This window comes from Callionymus lyra, chromosome 15 (genome assembly GCF_982586985.1).
Source record: "Callionymus lyra chromosome 15, fCalLyr1.hap1.1, whole genome shotgun sequence".
Taxonomy (NCBI): Eukaryota; Metazoa; Chordata; class Actinopteri; order Syngnathiformes; family Callionymidae; genus Callionymus; species Callionymus lyra.
This window is the reverse complement of record NC_141832.1, coordinates 5,609,601-5,629,150: the sequence shown is the minus strand read 5'-3', so window position 1 is coordinate 5,629,150 and position 19,550 is coordinate 5,609,601. Positions and strand designations below refer to the sequence as shown.

At 40.9% G+C, this 19,550-nt stretch overlaps 1 protein-coding gene and 2 non-coding genes across 3 annotated transcripts; 2 read left to right on the top strand and 1 right to left on the bottom strand.

The window, feature by feature from the left end:
• Window positions 1–865: 865 nt before the first annotated feature.
• Window positions 866–19,177, top strand: triobpb (TRIO and F-actin binding protein b). The gene is made up of 13 exons (XM_087809207.1): window positions 866–1,174; window positions 5,901–5,957; window positions 8,041–8,109; window positions 8,170–8,259; window positions 8,330–8,439; window positions 9,479–9,869; window positions 11,890–12,124; window positions 13,569–13,680; window positions 16,206–16,365; window positions 16,430–16,534; window positions 16,602–16,688; window positions 16,883–17,048; window positions 18,723–19,177. Exons 1-12 carry the CDS (start codon window positions 1,169–1,171, stop codon window positions 17,042–17,044), a joined length of 1,584 nt encoding a protein of 527 aa, XP_087665333.1. The 5' UTR covers window positions 866–1,168; the 3' UTR covers window positions 17,045–17,048; window positions 18,723–19,177.
• Window positions 14,361–14,511, bottom strand: LOC148064626 (U12 minor spliceosomal RNA). The gene has a single exon (XR_015713483.1). It is a non-coding gene; the product is annotated as a U12 minor spliceosomal RNA (small nuclear RNA).
• On the top strand, window positions 17,763–17,913 carry LOC148064625 (U12 minor spliceosomal RNA). Its single transcript, XR_015713472.1, has one exon. It is a non-coding gene; the product is annotated as a U12 minor spliceosomal RNA (small nuclear RNA).
• Window positions 19,178–19,550: the final 373 nt, after the last annotated feature.

Genomic DNA, 19,550 nt, shown 5'->3' with positions numbered 1-19,550 from the left:
ACAAAACAAAACAAAATAAAATAAAATAAAATAAAATAAAATAAAATAAAATAAAACAAGAGACAACGCATTAAGTGGCATATAGAATAATATAAAATAAAATAAATAAATAAAATAAAACAAGAGACACCGCATTAAGTGGCATATAAAATAAAATAAAAAAAAATAAAATAAAATAAGACACAACGCATAAAGTGGCCAATAAAATAAAATAAAATAAAATAAAATAAAATAATATAAAATAAAATAAAACAAGAGACACCGCATTAAGTGGTATATAGAATAAAATAAAATAAAATAAAATAAAATAAAACAAAAGACACCGCATTAAAATAGAGATTATTATTATTATTATTATTAAGTGGTATATAGAATAAAATAAAATAAAATAAAACAAGAGACACCACATTAAGTGGCATATAGAATAAAATAAAATAAAATAAAATAAAATAAAATAAGAGACAACACATTAAGTGGCAAATAAAATAAAATAAAATAAAAAAGTCATAGCTAAAGTTGTAAGAAAGATAATAAAACTAGTTACACAAAAAAACACTCATAACAGCTGAGAAGGTTTATTTGTTTGTGAAGAACTTGGATGCTAACATTTAGCGATGCTAGCAATGGAATAATAGACCTAATGAAACCAGGTTGCATAAAATTGTAGCAAAGTTGAATTTTCCAGAAGCTATATGTTTACTTGGATGTCAGTTCATGTGTTTTCTTCAACTATCTTTGTTATTTTAAGGTGATTTTATTCTAAAATGTTGCATCAGAGGGGGCTGGGGGGGTGGCTCGGCCCCCGGGCCAGCCGCCCGTGGTTCCGCCCCTGCAGATCCCCGGATGTCAGTTTGTTTTCTCACACGATCTTCGTCGCGGTTCCGCCCAGGAAGTGTCGAGATCTGCGGGTCTTTAGACGCCTTTCATCGCTCAAAGTTTCGTCCAGCTTTCATTCAACATCTTCTCAAAGTTGTTGTTGTCGAGCGCGAGCGTGACGTACTTTTATTTCCACCATAAATGGCGGGATGGATTCCTGACGTCAGAGTTACTGCAACTTAAAACCACTTCTGTGACCCGCGGAACAAAACCCAACTCCGTAAAGAAAGGATTTGTTTGTATGACTTAACGGTACTTTTTCCTTTCCTCGACCGAACCGGATCCTGTCGTCATGACGGTGAGTTGCGGGTTTGAAACTGTCAGTCCTGCTCGTGTTGAGACATCTTTGTCTCTTCGAAATATATATAAATATATAGTTTTATGTCCGTAAATCTAATGTAACAGCATTTCTCACGTCATAAACTCACAGGATGATAACATTTACAGTCTCACGCAGTCAGGGGCCACATTCTGTACTGTGACACATCGATCGATCCAAAAGAAAGAAGATTAAAATTATCTTTAATATGATGGAAAACTTCATATAAAAAGCTTAAAAGGGACAAGATGACGTGTAGAAATGCCATGACATCATAAAATACACCTTAAAAAGCTGTTTTATTGTGTGATATTATATTTGATTGAGAAATGTGAGCAATATAACTTCCAATAAATGACAAATGAAAGAAAGAAAAGTGGAAAAAATGTCCAGAAACAAAGATTTTTAATGACTTAAATAAAAAAAATGAAATGACCGTTTTAAATAGTTATTCTGTGACGTCATCAGGGCCACGTAAATATGGTCAGGGACGTACAGTTTGCAGTAAAATCAGAAACTTTTATTGTGAATATTGTAAACACAACTTTTATTTATTCTGGTCTGCTGGGTTTCATAAAACCTGAAGCTCAGTGTTGTCTCTTGGCTCAGCTTCTTTTTTTGTCACCGTCTAGCCAAGCTAGTTTGACGACACCTGGATGACCTACAGAGCTGGTACTGGTCCAAATCACTTTCTGATGATGTGGTTGTTCAGGTACCATGTGAACGAGGGTTCAGGATGAAGTTCAGGTACCATGTGAACGAGGGTTCAGGATGAAGTTCAGGTACCATGTGAACGAGGGTTCAGGATGAAGTTCAGGTACCATGTGAACGAGGGTTCAGGATGAAGTTCAGGTACCATGTGAACGAGGGTTCAGGATGAAGTTCAGGTACCATGTGAACGAGGGTTCAGGATGAAGTTCAGGTACCATGTGAACGAGGGTCCAGGATGAAGTTCAGGTACCATGTGAACGAGGGTCCAGGATGAAGTTCAGGTACCATGTGAACGAGGGTCCAGGATGAAATTCAGGTACCATGTGAACGAGGGTCCAGGATGATGTGGTTGTTCAGGTACCATGTGAACGAGGGTCCAGGATGAAATTCAGGTACCATGTGAACTGAGGGTCCAGGATGATGTGGTTGTTCAGGTACCATGTGAATGAGGGTCCAGGATGATGTGGTTGTTCAGGTACCATGTGAACTGAGGGTCCAGGATGATGTGGTTGTTCAGGTACCATGTGAACGAGGGTCCAGGATGAAGTTCAGGTACCATGTGAACAAGGGTCCAGAATGAAGTTCAGGTACCATGTGAACGAGGGTCCAGGATGATGTGGTTGTTCAGGTACCATGTGAACGAGGGTCCAGGATGAAGTTCAGGTACCATGTGAACAAGGGTCCAGAATGAAGTTCAGGTACCATGTGAACGAGGGTCCAGGATGATGTGGTGGTTCAGGTACCATGTGAATGAGGTTCCAGGATGAAGTTCAGGTACCATGTGAACGAGGGTCCAGGATGAAGTTCAGGTACCATGTGAATGAGGGTCCAGGATGATGTGGTGGTTAAGGTACCATGTGTACGAGGGTCCAGGATGATGTGGTGGTTCAGGTACCATGTGAATGAGGGTCCAGGATGAAGTTCAGGTACCATGTGAACGAGGGTTCAGGATGAAGTTCAGGTACCATGTGAACGAGGGTTCAGGATGAAGTTCAGGTACCATGTGAACGAGGGTTCAGGATGAAGTTCAGGTACCATGTGAACGAGGGTCCAGGATGAAGTTCAGGTACCATGTGAACGAGGGTCCAGGGTGAAGTTCAGGTACCATGTGAACGAGGGTCTAGGGTGAAGTTCAGGTACCATGTGAACGAGGGTCCAGGATGAAGTTCAGGTACCATGTGAACGAGGGTCCAGGATGAAATTCAGGTACCATGTGAACGAGGGTCCAGGATGAAGTTCAGGTACCATGTGAACGAGGGTCCAGGATGAAGTTCAGGTACCATGTGAACGAGGGTCCAGGGTGAAGTTCAGGTACCATGTGAACGAGGGTCCAGGATGAAGTTCAGGTACCATGTGAACGAGGGTCCAGGATGAAATTCAGGTACCATGTGAACGAGGGTCCAGGATGATGTGGTTGTTCAGGTACCATGTGAACGAGGGTCCAGGATGAAATTCAGGTACCATGTGAACTGAGGGTCCAGGATGATGTGGTTGTTCAGGTACCATGTGAATGAGGGTCCAGGATGATGTGGTTGTTCAGGTACCATGTGAACTGAGGGTCCAGGATGATGTGGTTGTTCAGGTACCATGTGAACGAGGGTCCAGGATGAAGTTCAGGTACCATGTGAACAAGGGTCCAGAATGAAGTTCAGGTACCATGTGTACGAGGGTCCAGGATGATGTGGTTGTTCAGGTACCATGTGAACGAGGGTCCAGGATGAAGTTCAGGTACCATGTGAACAAGGGTCCAGAATGAAGTTCAGGTACCATGTGAACGAGGGTCCAGGATGATGTGGTTGTTCAGGTACCATGTGAACGAGGGTCCAGGATGAAGTTCAGGTACCATGTGAACAAGGGTCCAGGATGAAGTTCAGGTACCATGTGAATGAGGTTCCAGGATGAAGTTCAGGTACCATGTGAACGAGGGTCCAGGATGAAGTTCAGGTACCATGTGAATGAGGGTCCAGGATGAAGTTCAGGTACCATGTGTACGAGGGTCCAGGATGATGTGGTGGTTCAGGTACCATGTGAATGAGGGTCCAGGATGAAGTTCAGGTACCATGTGAACAAGGGTCCAGGATGAAGTTCAGGTACCATGTGAACAAGGGTCCAGGATGAAGTTCAAGTACCATGTGAACGAGGGTCCAGGATGAAGTTCAGGTACCATGAGAACTGAGGGTCTAAGATGAAGTTCAGGTACCATGAGAACTGAGGGTCCAGGATGAAGTTCAGGTACCATGAGAACTGAGGGTCCAGGATGAAGTTCAGGTACCATGAGAACTGAGGGTCCAGGATGAAGTTCAGGTACCATGAGAACAAGGGTCCAGGATGAAGTTCAGGTACCATGAGAACTGAGGGTCCAGGATGAAGTTCAGGTACCATGAGAACTGAGGGTCCAGGATGAAGTTCAGGTACCATGAGAACAAGGGTCCAGGATGAAGTTCAGGTACCATGAGAACTGAGGGTCCAGGATGAAGTTCAGGTACCATGAGAACTGAGGGTCCAGGATGAAGTTCAGGTACCATGAGAACAAGGGTCCGGTCCACTCTAGATTCTGGTAAAACGTGTGTCTCTCTCCGGTCGGCATGTGTCAACACGCGTGAACTCGTTTGAGCGACTTCTGTGACGAGTGAAGTGAGTCGACAACTGTCAGATCTGGGTCACGAACGCTGGAATGAAGCCGAAGCTAACGTTGAGATGTTCATCACACTTATCTTGTCAACGTCTCTTTACGCTCAACCATTCTTGTGGGGGTCAAAGGTCGTCTTCAGCTGCTGGTGTTCTATTCTGCTGGTTTGTTACAGTCTGAAACTAATGAATAATATTTATACCATTTGATGAGTAGATGTCTAGTTTATATAATATATATATATTGTATATTCAATTATTTTATTTAATTTGTCGTTGCTTGTATTTCTGATTTAAAGACGCATTTGTTGAATCATTTTCAAGACTTTATTAACATTACTATTTATTTATCATGTAATCAAACACACAGTCCACACTAATAGGAAATAAATATACTTAAATATATTTAAAAAAAAAGCTGCTAGATTTATCACAATAAATAAGAACTAAATACATGTAAGTTATATTTAAAATAGTATTTTTTGTTTATTTATTAACAGCTCACTGTACAGTGTTTTGTTTCTTGTTCTTTGTTGAATTGCTGGGACCTATTTTTCCTTAATCAACTGTAGTCTTATTTCAACTGTATAGTGTCTTGAGATAACTTTGTTATGATAAGACACTTTAAATAAAATTGAATTGAATTGAATTAATGTTATTTTCATTGTATTTCTTTTGTAGTTAATGGTTAACGTTTAATTTTTCATTCTCATTTATTTGCTGCACTTATTTAAAAGCAGCGTTTTTTTTTCCACATAAATATTGAATTTTTAAACTTCCTTTCTGGTGAGTATATGTTAAATGTGTTGGTCTCTCTCTCGTTCCACTGAGATCAAAGGTTACATTGACAGCGACTGAACTATGAAGCGATAAATCATATTTGATGGTAAACGTTCAGCCGCTACAGACGTCGACCACGAGTCACAGACGTTTTATTGTGTGTCCGGACACAGCACAGTGTGTAACGGACGACTGTCCAGAGGAAGCCGGTGATGGTCGTCACTCTTTTGTCTTGAACGAAGCCTTTCATGGACGCTTCACTTCCGTTCATCATCCATGACTTCTCATGAGATGGCTGCAGATTTAGAGGAACGTGAAACACAGTCTGATCTTAATCTGGCATCATCTGGACGAGAAGGAAGTGACGTGTGAAACAGCTCTTTATATCAAGTTTCTCAATAATGTCCTTTCAATTATTTTTAATTTGATACACGTTTGCTCTTCCACATTTAATATTCTCTTATACATCCTCGTCCCTATCAAACATCTTTTCAAGCCTTTATTTATCTTTTTAAAATCCCATCATTGCTGTATTTAGTCGCGCAACATTGACTTTTTCATCCTCTTTGTCTTGACACCTCCGCAGCCTGACCTCCTCAACTTCAAGAAGGGATGGATGTCCAAACTGGACGAGAGCGGAGAGGTAACATTCTCGTCGTATTTCATCATATTTCACTTTTACGATGTTACTTGTGTTTTATTGCTGTCGTGGTTGAAGAGTTTATCATGCGTTTGTCGTGGTTGAAGAGTCTATCATGTGTGTGTCGTGGTTGAAGAGTTTATCATGTGTGTGTGTCGTGGTTGAAGAGTCTCTTGTGTGTGTGTCGTGGTGTAAGAGTCTATCATGTTTGTGTCGTGGTGTAAGAGTCTATCATTGGGTGTCGTGGTGTAAGAGTCTATCATGTGTGTGTTGTGGTGTAAGAGTCTATCATGTTTGTGTCGTGGTGTAAGAGTCTATCATGTGTGTGTTGTGGTGTAAGAGTATCATGTTTGTGTCGTGGTGTAAGAGTCTATCATGTGTGTCGTGGTGTAAGAGTCTCTCTGTGTGTGTTGTGGTTGAAGAGTCTCTCTGTGTGTGTTGTGGTTGAAGAGTCTATCATGTGTGTGTCGTGGTTGAAGAGTCTGTCATGTGTTTGTCGTGGTGTAAGAGTCTATCATGTGTGTGTCGTGGTTGAAGAGTTTATCATGCGTGTGTGTCGTGGTTGAAGAGTCTCTCGTGTGTGTGTCGTGGTGTAAGAGTCTATCATGTGTGTGTCGTGGTTGAAGAGTTTATCAAGCGTTTTTCGTGGTCGAAGAGTCTATCATGTGTGTGTCGTGGTTGAAGAGTTTATCATGCGTGTGTGTCGTGGTTGAAGAGTCTATCATGTGTGTGTCGTGGTGTAAGAATCTATCGCGTGTGTCGTGGTGGAAGAGTCTATCATTGGGTGTCGTGGTGTAAGAGTCTATCATGTGTGTGTCGTGGTGTAAGAGTCTATCATGTTTGTGTCGTGGTGTAAGAGTCTATCATGTGTGTCGTGGTGTAAGAGTCTCTCTGTGTGTGTTGTGGTTGAAGAGTCTCTCTGTGTGTGTTGTGGTTGAAGAGTCTATCATGTGTGTGTCGTGGTTGAAGAGTCTGTCATGTGTTTGTCGTGGTGTAAGAGTCTATCATGTGTGTGTCGTGGTGTAAGAGTCTATCATGTGTGTGTCATGGTTGAAGAGTCTATCATGTGTGTGTTGTGGTTGAAGAGTCTCTCGTGTGTGTGTCGTGGTGTAAGAGTCTATCATGTGTGTGTCGTGGTTGAAGAGTCTATCGTGTGTGTGTCGTGGTGTAAGAGTTTATCGTGTGTGTCGTGGTTGAAGAGTCTATCGTGTGTGTGTCGTGGTTGAAGAGTCTCTGTGTTTGTGTCGTGGTTGAAGAGTCTATCGTGTGTGTGTCGTGGTTGAAGAGTCTATCGTGTGTGTATGTCGTGGTTGAAGAGTCTCTGTGTGTGTGTCGTGGTTGAAGAGTCTCTTGTGTGTGTGTCGTGGTTGAAGAGTCCATCATGTGTGTGTCGTGGTTGAAGAGTCTATCGTGTGTGTGTCGTGGTTGAAGAGTCTATCATGTGTGTGTCGTGGTTGAAGAGTCTATCATGTGCGTGTCCTGGTTGAAGAGTCTCTCGTGTGTGTGTCGTGGTGTAAGAGTCTCTGTGTGTGTGTCGAGGTTGAAGAGTCTATCATGCGTGTGTCGAGGTGTAAGAGTCTATCATGTGTGTGTCCTGGTGTAAGAGTCTCTCGTGTGTGTGTAGTGGTGTAAGAGTCTATCATGTGTGTGTCCTGGTTGAAGAGTCTATCATGCGTGTGTCGAGGTGTAAGAGTCTATCATGTGTGTGTCCTGGTGTAAGAATCTATCATGTGTGTGTCGAGGTGTAAGAGTCTATCATGCGTGTGTCGAGGTGTAAGAGTCTATCATGTGTGTGTCGTGGTGTAAGAGTCTATCATGTGTGTGTCGTGGTGTAAGAGTCTATCATGCGTGTGTCGTGGTGTAAGAGTCTATCATGCGTCTGTAGTGGTGTAAGAGTCTATCATGTGTGTGTCGTGGTGTAAGAGTCTCTGTGTGTGTGTCGAGGTTGAAGAGTCTATCATGTGTTTGTCGAGGTTGAAGAGTCTATCATGTGTGTGTCGTGGTGTAAGAGTCTATCATGCGTGTGTCGTGGTGTAAGAGTCTATCATGCGTGTGTCGTGGTGTAAGAGTCTCTCTGTGTGTCCAGTGGAAGAAGCACTGGTTCGTTCTGACCGACGCTGGACTCAAGTACTACAGAGACTCCAGTGCTGAGGAGGTACTAGTGTGTTGCTCGTCACACTCCGACAGAGGAACAGCTCGTGTGTCTTGTGTGCAGAAAGACGACGTGGACGGAGAGATCGACCTCAAGTCCTGCGTGAAGGTGTCGGAGTTCAACGTGGAGAAGAACTACGGCTTCCAGATCCAGGTGCTCTTAGTGTCCAGGCCCGGCTCGGGTTCCTGGGGTTCCTGGTCCTCACACCTTCTGTCCGTTGCAGACCCGGGAGGCGCTGATCACGCTGTCGGCCATGACGGCCGGGATCCGGAGGAACTGGATCGAGGTTCTGAAGAAGAGCATCCGACCCAGCAGCTCTCCAGACCTGACCCAGTAATGAGCCCTTCATGTTGTTGTCCAGAACCTCAGAGAACACTGAGATGTTCCCGAGCCAGTAGATCCACCTCAGGGTGTGAACCAGACCAAAGCAGTCGAGAGCAGCTGATCCTCCTGAGAATATTGAATTATTAAAACTTTAATTAAATAGTTTAAAATAATAAAAACTTTATTTTTATGATCAATTGAATTCAATAATTTCTATATTTATTTCTTATTAAATTTATATTGAAAAATACGTTATTTTATTGATTAATTGAATTAAAAACATTATAATCTTTTTTCACATATATAGTTTAAATTCTAATCTCATCCCTCTCCTCCTCCTCCTCTTCCTCCTTCTCCTCCTCTTCCCCCTCCTCTTCCTCCTCCTCCTCATCCTCTTCCTCCTCCTCATCCCCTTCCTCTTCCTCTTCCTCTTCCTCCTCCTCTTCCTCTTCCTCTTCCTCTTCCTCCTCCTCCCCCTCCCTCTCCTCCTCTTCCCCCTTCTCCTCCTCTTCCCCATCCTCTTCCTCTTCCTCCTCCTCTTCCTCCTCCTCCTCTTCCTCCTCCCCTTCCTCTTCCTTCTCCTCTACTTCCTCCTCTTCCTCTTCCTCCTCTTCCTCCTCCTCCCCCTCCTTCTCCTCCTCTTCCTCCTCCTCCTCTTCTTCCTCTTCCTTTTCCTTTTTCTCTTCCTCTTCCTCCTCCTCTTCCCCCTTCTCCTCCTCTTCCTCCTCCTCCTCTTCCTCCTCCTCCTCCTCTTCTTCCTCCTCTTCCTCCTCTTCCCCCTTCTACTCCTCTTCCTCTTCCTCCTCCTCTTTCTCCTCCTCCCCTTCCTCTTCCTCCTCCTCTACTTCCTCCTCTTCCTCCTCCTCCTCTTCCTCTTCCTCCTCCTCTTCCTCTTCCTCCTCCTCTTCCTCTTCCTCCTCTTCCTCCCCTCCCTCCTCCTCCTCCTCCTCTTCCTCCTCCTCCTCTTCCTCTTCCTCCTCCTCCTCTTCCTCTTCCTCTTCCTCTTCCTCTTCCTCTTCCTCTTCCTCCTCCTCCTCCTCCTCCTCAGACTCCCCGACAGCAGCAGCGACAAAGAAAACTCAAACAACCGTTTCTCCTCCCGTCGCCCTCCGTCCCGTCACGGCGAGCCTCCTCCGGAGCTGGTGGCGTCTCAGCGCAGGTTCGACTACGTGGAGCTGTCGCCCGTGCTCGCCCCCCCCGCCCCCCCCGCCCCCCCCGCCCCCCCCACGCCGGGCGAGGGTCGCGGGCGCGAGGACCGAGATTCCAGCAGCAGCCAGTGGGAGGCGGTGTTGTCCCGGAAGAGCGGCGGCAGCAACCACCACGTGGAGGCGGAGATAGAGCAGAAGTGGGCGGAGTTTGAGCGCCTGCCCCTGAAGGAGATGAGCTCCATCCCGCCCCTGGGGTCGCGACCCCCGGCCGACGAGGCGCTGCAGAGGGAGGTAGTGCGTGGATTTATTCTAATTTGCAAACGACTCCAGGTGCAAATTAACGTTTCATCGTCGGATGAAGTTCCTGAGAGTGAACGACTTCATCAGTCGTCTGTGGAGGGAATCTTCTGATCTGTCAATCATGTGTCAATCATGTGTCAATCTTCTGATCTGTCAATCATGCGTCAGTCTTCTGATCTGTCAATCATGTGTCAGGACGTCAGTCATCAAAAAACATTGTTTAAAATGGTTTAAATCCAATAATGTGTAAATTGAAAGTTGATTTTCTTTTTTTAAATAATTTACTTAAAAAAATAATATATTTTAAATACGTTTTAAACTTATCACATGATCGTCTGTGCGTCGCATGATTGGCTGAAACATTGATCCAGTAGCTCTGTGCTCTGTTGGTTTAGTCTGGAGACTCTATTATACCAACATTTATATATTGAATTTAAAAGACTGTAATTAAAAAAATATTGAATTCTTTGAATACATTTTTGAATTATTGGAATTCAAATATCAAACTCTATGTGTAAAAACAAATTCATTCATTTTGAAAATGTTACATTTTTCAACCTTTCAATCTAGAAATGATTGAAATTTACTCAAACAAATGATCAAATGCTGGAAAAAACAATATTTCTTAACATTTGTTGAATATTCTGACGACACTTTGGTTCTTTTCGGAAGGTTTTACTCCACAGAACAGAAACTGATGCAGAAGCTGCTCGTGTGTGTTTTGCTGTGTTGTTGTTGTTTGACCTTTGACCCTGTGACTTTCTCTCATCCCAGAGCCTAAAAAAAACAAACACTGAACTTCTTGGTTTTGCTCCTTATTTGAAAAAGAAATCGAAATATTTTCCAGAATTTTACTTTATTTATTTCTTTAGCAATTTACCATTATTATTATTATTATTATTATTATTATTATTATTATTATTATTATTATTATTATTATTATTATTGCTAAATCAACACAGCAGCACTTTTTGTGTTCAATATTTTTTCTGTATCGGAGAATTATCTCATATTTAAATCCACATGTTTATTTTCACTGAATTAAAGTTGAATATTTATTTATTTCAATCATTTAAAACGTATGATTTCGGTTCATGTTCAGAAAATATGTATTAAATTGAATAATATTTTTTTTACTGGATATATTTATGTTTAAATAACATTTCAACTTAAATTTAAAATATTTCTTTCTATATATATTTGTATCTCCTTCAGTCAACCAGCAACTAAAACTAAACAATAATGTTGAATATATATTTATTTCAATCATTTAAAACGTGTGATTTTGGTTCATGTTGTGCAGAAAATATGTATTAAATTTAATAATATTTACTGGATATATTTATGTTTAAATAACATTTCAACATAAATTTAAAATATTTCTTTCTATATATATTTGTATCTCCTTCAGTCAACCAGCAACTAAAACTGAACAATAATGTTGAATATATATTTATTTCAATCATTTAAAACCTGTGATTTTGGTTCATGTTGTCCAGAAAATATGTATTAAATTGAATAATATTTTTTTACTGGATATAATCATGTTTAAATAACAATTCAACATAAATTTAAAATATTTTTTCTATATATATTTGTATCTCCTTCAGTCAACCAGCAACTAAAACTGAACAATAAAGTTGAATATATATTTATTTCAATCATTTAAAACGTGTGATTTTGGTTCATGTTGTGCAGAAAATATTTATTAAATTGAATAATATTTTTTAATTGGATATAATCATGTCTAAATAACATTTCAACTTAAATTTAAAATATTTTTTCTATATATATTTGTATCTCCTCCAGTCAACCAGCAACTAAAACTTAACGATAATATTGATGTTTTACAGTCGGTTTGATTATTAAAATGATTAATTTAGTTTTAATCCTCGTCAGTTTGGAGGCGAGGGTTGAGAAAATGAAACTCGAGTTGAAAGTCAAGATGGTTGATGGTTTGAAGCAGGAAGTTCCTGAGTCTCCGTGAGCTTTACCTGCGTCTCCTCCTCAGGTGGCGTCGCTGAGGCAGCAGCTGGAGCGCCTGCAGCCGGGGGGGAGGGAGGGCGGAGCGGGGGGCCGGGGGGGCTGCGGGCCCGACGCCCCCTGCGGTCGCAGCCTGGCGTCGGTGGAGCGAGCGCATCGACAGGCGCTGGACGAGCTGCAGCGGCAGCACCAGCGCCAGCTGACGGAGCTGCAGACGGAGAAGGAGGAGCTGCTGCTGCAGGAGGCGCAGGACACCGCTCGAGGTCAGAGGTCACGGAGGAAATGTTGACACCTTTTTTTTAATTGTTTGGATAAATGATTCAATCATTTCTATATTGAACGATTGAATTTTTTGGAATAAGAATTATTAATCTGAATATATATATATATATGTGTGTGTGTGTGTGTGTGTGTGTGTGTATTTTTTAAAACTTTTTTAAATTAATGCATTTTTTAATAGTTTGATATTCTAATTCCAAAACTGATTTGTCTAAATTATATATATATATATATATATATATATTTTTTTTTAATAATATGTAACTTAAATTCAATAAAAATGTTTGAATTAAAAAATATATTTTTTATTTTTTATAAAAGATTAAAACTTCTTTTTTTTTTAAATTGAAACATAGTTTTAATAAAATATTTACTAAATTAATATTTTTCTACACTTAGTTTAATATTATAATTCCACTCGTTTAAAAAATGTTTTTTATTCGTAGTGTTTTAAATTACACAGCACATGTTTGAATTAAGAATAAATAGGTTTATTTTATAAAAGATTAAACCTTGTTTTTTTTAATTGAATCATAGTTTTAATCAAATATTTACTAAATTAATATTTTCCTAAATATAGTTTAATATTATAATTCCAATCATTAAACAAAAAAAATGTTCTAAATTTAATGTTTTTTTTTTATTTGTAGTGTTTTAAATTCAATATAACATGTTTAAATTAAAAGAAAATAGTTTTATTTTATAAAAGACTAAACCTTGTTTGTTTTTTTTAATTGAAATGTATTTTTGTATTGAATAATCAAATATTTTTTTAATTAATATTCTGATTCCAATTATTCAAATAAATGTTCTAATTTCAATGTTTGATAATTCGTAGTGTTTTAAATTCAATATAACATGTTAGAATTAAAAGAAAAAAGATTTATTTTATAAAAGATTAAACCTTGTTTTTTTAAATTGAATCATAGTTTTAATCAAATATTTACTAAATTAATATTTTCCTAAACATAGTTTAATATTATAATTCCAATCATTAAAAAATAAATGTTCTAAATTTAATGTTTTTTTAATTCGTAGTGTTTTAAATTCAATATAACATGTTTGAATTAAAAACAAATAGGTTTATTTTATAAAAGATTAAACCTTGTTGTTTTTTTTAAATTGAAATGAAGTTTTTTATTGAATAATCAAATATTTTTTAAATTAATATTCTGATTCCAATTATTCAAACAAATGTTCTAATTTCAATGTTTGATAATTCGTAGTGTTTTAAATTCAATATAACATGTTGGTAAAATGGTGACACCAGACATGACCAACAGAGCACCGAGCGATTGGCTGAAAGTTTGATCAGTAGCTCGATGTTCTGTTGGTTCTGTCTGGTCACACTGTTATTCCAGGAAATCAATAATCAATCATTTATAAAAACACTTTAGAAGCTTATATCGTGAACCTTGTTGCTCTCAGTGATGGAGGCCCTGAAGAGGACGCACCAGCAGGAGCTGGAGAAGGAGGTGGAGCGAGTGAAGCGACTGGGCAGCGGGCTGACCGACGCACACACTCTGACTACACAACAGCAGTGAGTCTCTGTGCAGATGTGATTCGCATGAAGGCCGAGCCGTCGCCGCGGCGACCGCAAAGGCTCCGCTCAGGAACTCCAGGAATGTTGAAGGATCTGTTGGTTTTTCCTTCGAGTTCCACTGACGCTGGAAACTCTGAGGATCTTTGACGCGTCGTGTTGTTGTTGTTGTTGTTGTTGACTTGAACTACGACTCAACATGTCCCATCACTCTCACCCACGGTGACCTGAACATCTCAACAATCATGCTTTGCCGCCCAGCCAACCGTTCCCAGCTGTCGACCAATCATGACGTAGCAACATCAAATCCAAACACAGTATTGTAGCGACCGGTCGGCATAAAGTACCTCTTTTGATACTTTTAAACCACTGAAAAATACATGTTTTGAATACAGAGAAGAATGTTGTGCATAAGAAAGATAAGATAAGATAAGCCTTAATGCTTACACACATAAACGATATTAAGACAAACATACACGTGTAAATGAATAAAAGAAACAAATACAAAAAATGGTAACAATAGAAACAATTAAATGATAATTAAATAAAATGACTGAGGACAGGAGGATACATTAATTTTTGTCATGTTGGACTCATGCATCTTGAGTCAACTTTAAAGATAGTAAACAAACAGTGGATTGATTATAAAGTGTTAGTTGTTTTGAACAGGTCTAGGGTTCAGGGAAGATCCTGGTCCCACGAGGCATCTCACAAAGTAGGTGAGTCACCTGCGCAGGTGGACCTGTCCCCTTTCAAAAATTCCTCTCGTTAGTACGAGGACACGGGCGTCACCCCGCATCGTTATTTTCCTTACTCATCAGTTTAAGGCATGACCACTCAATCCCAGAGCGACGCTCTCGGAGCAGAGAGCAGCGACTCTCACTCACGGTGCCTTCAGAACACCAGCGTCTGAGTGAAGCTTCACGGCTGTGAACAGCTGCTGTGAACAGTAACCACACATTAATACTCTAAATTAATACTTTAGTACGTGTTAGTCACGTTTGTTAAGGTATAGAAGTAGCTGTATCTGGCGCAAAGGATCATGGGTAGACGTCTCCCAAGCGAAGCAATCGATCACAGATTTTGTAAGTGAAACTCAGCAAACTAGCTTGATAACAACACATCCACTAGTGCTATTGAATTCTTTTACTTAAAATTAACATTTAAATATACACAGCATTTGTCTATTTTTGTGTCGCAATTACACTCTCGGCCTCTAGATGGCAGCAGTCGTTACGTCCTCCGCAGCTAAAGGAAGAACGATGACATAAACTCTTATATCTCATTTATAACATTATAAATTATAATCTAAAACACAACTTTATAACACATTAAAAAATGATCATGTGACACTATCATGTGACGCTCCTGATCACGTGACGCTCCTGATCATGTGACGCTATCATGTGATTCTCCTGATCATGTGACACTATCATGTGACGCTCCTGATCACGTGACACTATCATGTGACGCTATCATGTGATGCTCCTGATCACGTGACACTATCATGTGACACTATCATGTGACACTATCATGTGACGCTCCTGATCATGTGACACTATCATGTGACACTATCATGTGATTCTCCTGATCATGTGACACTATCATGTGACGCTATCATGTGACGCTATCATGTGACACTATCATGTGACACTATCATGTGATGCTCCTGATCATGTGACACTATCATGTGATGCCCCTGATCACGTGACACTATCATGTGACACTATCATGTGATTCTCCTGATCATGTGACACTATCATGTGATTCTCCTGATCATGTGACACTATCATGTGATGCTCCTGATCACGTGACACTATCATGTGACACTATCATGTGATGCTCCTGATCACGTGACACTATCATGTGATGCTCCTGATCATGTGACACTATCATGTGACACTATCATGTGATGCTCCTGATCATGTGACACTATCATGTGATTCTCCTGATCATGTGACAGTATCATGTGATTCTCCTGATCATGTGACACTATCATGTGATTCTCCTGATCACGTGACACTATCATGTGACACTATCATGTGATTCTCCTGATCATGTGACAGTATCATGTGATTCTCCTGATCATGTGACACTATCATGTGATTCTCCTGATCACGTGACACTATCATGTGACACTATCATGTGATTCTCCTGATCATGTGACAGTATCATGTGATGCTCCTGATCATGTGACACTATCATGTGATGCTCCTGATCACGTGACACTATCATGTGACACTATCATGTGATGCTCCTGATCATGTGACACTATCATGTGATGCTCCTGATCACGTGACACTATCATGTGACACTATCATGTGATTCTCCTGATCATGTGACACTATCATGTGACACTATCATGTGATGCTCCTGATCACGTGACACTATCATGTGATGCTCCTGATCATGTGACACTATCATGTGACACTATCATGTGATTCTCCTGATCATGTGACACTATCATGTGATACTATCATGTGACACTATCATGTGCTTCTCCTGATCATGTGATCTTCCTGCAGGACGGAGGCGTGGGCGCTGCAGAGGGAGATCCACGACCTGTCTCAGCGCTACTCTCAGAAGTGTCTGGACCTGAACCGGGCCGAGGCCGACAGCGCCCAGAGGGAGCGGGAGATCAGCCGGAAGGAGCGAGACCTGGAGCAGCTGAGGAAGGAGAACCAGGTAGGAGGTCTCCGACACGAGGAGAGGTCGTGACTCCAGGTGACCTGGTCTGGACTCTGGGCAGGACTTGAAGACCCGGTTGAAGGAGGAGATGGGACGCAAACCATCGGGAGTCTCGGAGCAGAGTCCTGAGAGCGAGCGGGGGGGGAGGAGCACCTGCGAGCTGGAGGTCCGTCTGAACCCAATGAACCCACGAGTCACCAGATGAGTCGACTCACCTTGACCTCTCACCTCAGGTTCTGCTGCGGATGAAGGAGAGCGAGATCGAGTTCCTGAACAAGGAGATCAGCTGCTTGAGGAACGAGCTGCACTTCCTCAACACGGTGAGACCTTGTTGAGGAACTTCATGATCCTCCACTGGTTCTGTGGAACTATAGTGACGCGTGTGTGTGTGTGTGTGTGTGTGTGTGTGTGTGTGTGTGTGTGTGTGTGTGTGTGTGTGTGTGTGTGTGTGTGTGTGTGTGTGTGTGTGTGTGTGTGTGTGTGTGTGTGTGTGTGTGTGTGTGTGTGTGTGTAGGAGAAGAGGCAGGCGTGCGAGCGCTACGCTGAGGTCCGCGAGGAACTGAGCGGGATAAAGGGTCGGAACGAGCGAGAGATCCAGAGCCTGAAGGAACACCTGCGACTCACCATGGAGGCTCTGCAGGAGGGTCAGAGGCTGGGGAACAGTCTGGACCACTGACCAGGTGAGTCTCTTATTCACAGCGCCCCCCAGTGGGCTCCGAGTGAAGTGTGAGAAACACTGTAAGTAAGTAGGTAATTTGTATTTGTAGATCTTTTCCAGACCAGGGTCACAAAGCGCTTAAACAATCAAAGTAATACTCAATAAAATATATACTTAAAAGGTCAAGATAACACTGAGAACAACAGTGTGTGTGTGTGTGTGTGTGCGTGTGTATATACACACGTATCACGATACAAGGATATAAAGTGATACTGATACTGTAGGAACAAGAGTATATACGTCATCGTTCTTCCTTTAGCTGCGGAGGACGTAACGACTGCTGCCATCTAGAGGCCGAGAGTGTAATTGCGACACAAAAATAGACAAATGCTGTGTATATTTAAATGTTAATTTTAAGTAAAAGAATTCAATAGCACTAGTGGATGTGACGTTTTCCAGCTAGTTTGCTGAGTTTCACTTACAAAATCTGTGATCGCTTGCTTTGCTTGGGAGACGTCTACCCATGATCCTTTGCGCCAGATACAGCTACTTCTATACCTTAACAAACGTGACTAACACGTACTAAAGTATTAATTTAGAGTATTAATGTGTGGTTACTGTTCACAGCAGCTGTTCACAGCCGTGAAGCTTCACTCAGACGCTGGTGTTCTGAAGGCACCGTGAGTGAGAGTCGCTGCTCTCTGCTCCGAGAGCGTCGCTCTGGGATTGAGTGGTCATGCCTTAAACTGATGAGTAAGGAAAATAACGATGCGGGGTGACGCCCGTGTCCTCGTACTTACGAGAGGAATTTTTGAAAGGGGACAGGTCCACCTGCGCAGGTGACTCACCTACTTTGTGAGATGCCTCGTGGGACCAGGATCTTCCCTGAACCCTAGACCTGTTCAAAACAACTAACACTTTATAATCAATCCACTGTTTGTTTACTATCTTTAAAGTTGACTCAAGATGCATGAGTCCAACATGACTGTAGCAAAAATGAATGTATCCTCCTGTCCTCAGTCATTTTATTTAGATTATCATTTAATTGTTTCTATTGTTACAATTTTTTTTATTTGTTTCTTATAGTCATTTACATGTGTATGTTTGTCTTAATATCATTTGTATGTGTGTAAGCATTAAGGTTTATCTTAACTTATCTTATCTTTCTTATGCACAACATTGTTCTCTGTATTTAAAACATGTATTTTTCAGTGGTTTAAAAGTATCAAAGCGATGAAAACTTCATATTTCTTGTTATTCATACTTTTCTTCTTCACTTAACACAATATTTACTTCATATTGTAGTTTATGTTTTTATTACAACTATTATAATTATTGATACGATCAAGAGTGACTTGCTGTTGCACCGTGAGTGACAGGTGCAGCTGTGTAGATGGACTCCTTTGATCTAGTGACAGGGGTCATGGTTAACTTGGTTAGTTGAGGCTTGTTCACTAATATTAACTAGTTTGTTTTTGGTTGTTTAGTTTGTACATTTATAGTTAAACCACCTGGTTTGTTGAAAAGTTAAGAGTTGAAACCACTGCTGCCATCTAGTGGCTGGAAGTTTAGCTGCAACACAAAAATAAACTATTTTAACTGTTAGTAAAAAAGAAAACACAGTGGTCGACACAGTGTCAAAGGTCACATCTGTGCATCAACGTTCGACCCCTGAGTGACTCTGGTTTGTTCCCAGGCGTCTGCTCCGCCGCCGACTGAAGCGCCGAGATGTCCCCGACGTGCTGGGACGACCCCGACGTGCCGGGACGACGGGCGCTGCCTTGCATTTCATGTCTTCTCTACACTGGACCACGCGTGACCGACCAAAAAACTGCACTTTCGTTTAGTCTTGAAACTGGATTTTCACTCGGACGAGTCGACGACGTTTACAGAGGTCGTCATGGTTACGTTCGCTCCTCGGGTCCATGTTTTTTCAAAAGTCTCTCCATGTTTGTGTTTTTTTTTTTTATACGACGAGATGTTTTTGGCGTCGAGTCACAAGCTGCGAGATCAAAGGAGCGTCGGCGTGTTTTTACTTCCGGTTTTTAATTTTTGTACCTTTTCCCCCCCGAGCGTCGCTGCCATGAGCCAACTTTTCTATTGTCGTCCACGAAGATATTTAATGAAGCACATTATACTCATGGAAGTGAACACGTGTTTGTCCTTCTTGTGATGGATTACACTAATAATAGTAAACCTCAGAATAACTTTTCTACTCCACTCTACTGCTACAATACAACAAAATACAAAGAAAGTAAATGAAAAAATTAAATAAACTAAATCAATTATATAAATTAACACTGGATTACAACATATTAGATAATATGTTGATACAAATATTATATATTTTAAAAAATTAATTAAGAGCTAATAACGACATATTAATTAATAAAAATCTATGAATAAGGAAGAAATGTAAATAAAATAGGAATATAGGTTAGGTTAGGTAGAACTTTATTGAATTGTTTTTTTCCAATTAGACAGCAATACAGCAATTTTTCATATAAAATAATAAGAAGAACAA

Coding starts and splice junctions, on each gene's coding strand:
- triobpb (XM_087809207.1), top strand. Junction 9,870..11,889: donor ACGAGGCGCTGCAGAGGGAG/GTAGTGCGTGGA, acceptor TCTCCTCCTCAG/GTGGCGTCGCTGAGGCAGCA. Junction 12,125..13,568: donor GGCGCAGGACACCGCTCGAG/GTCAGAGGTCAC, acceptor TGTTGCTCTCAG/TGATGGAGGCCCTGAAGAGG.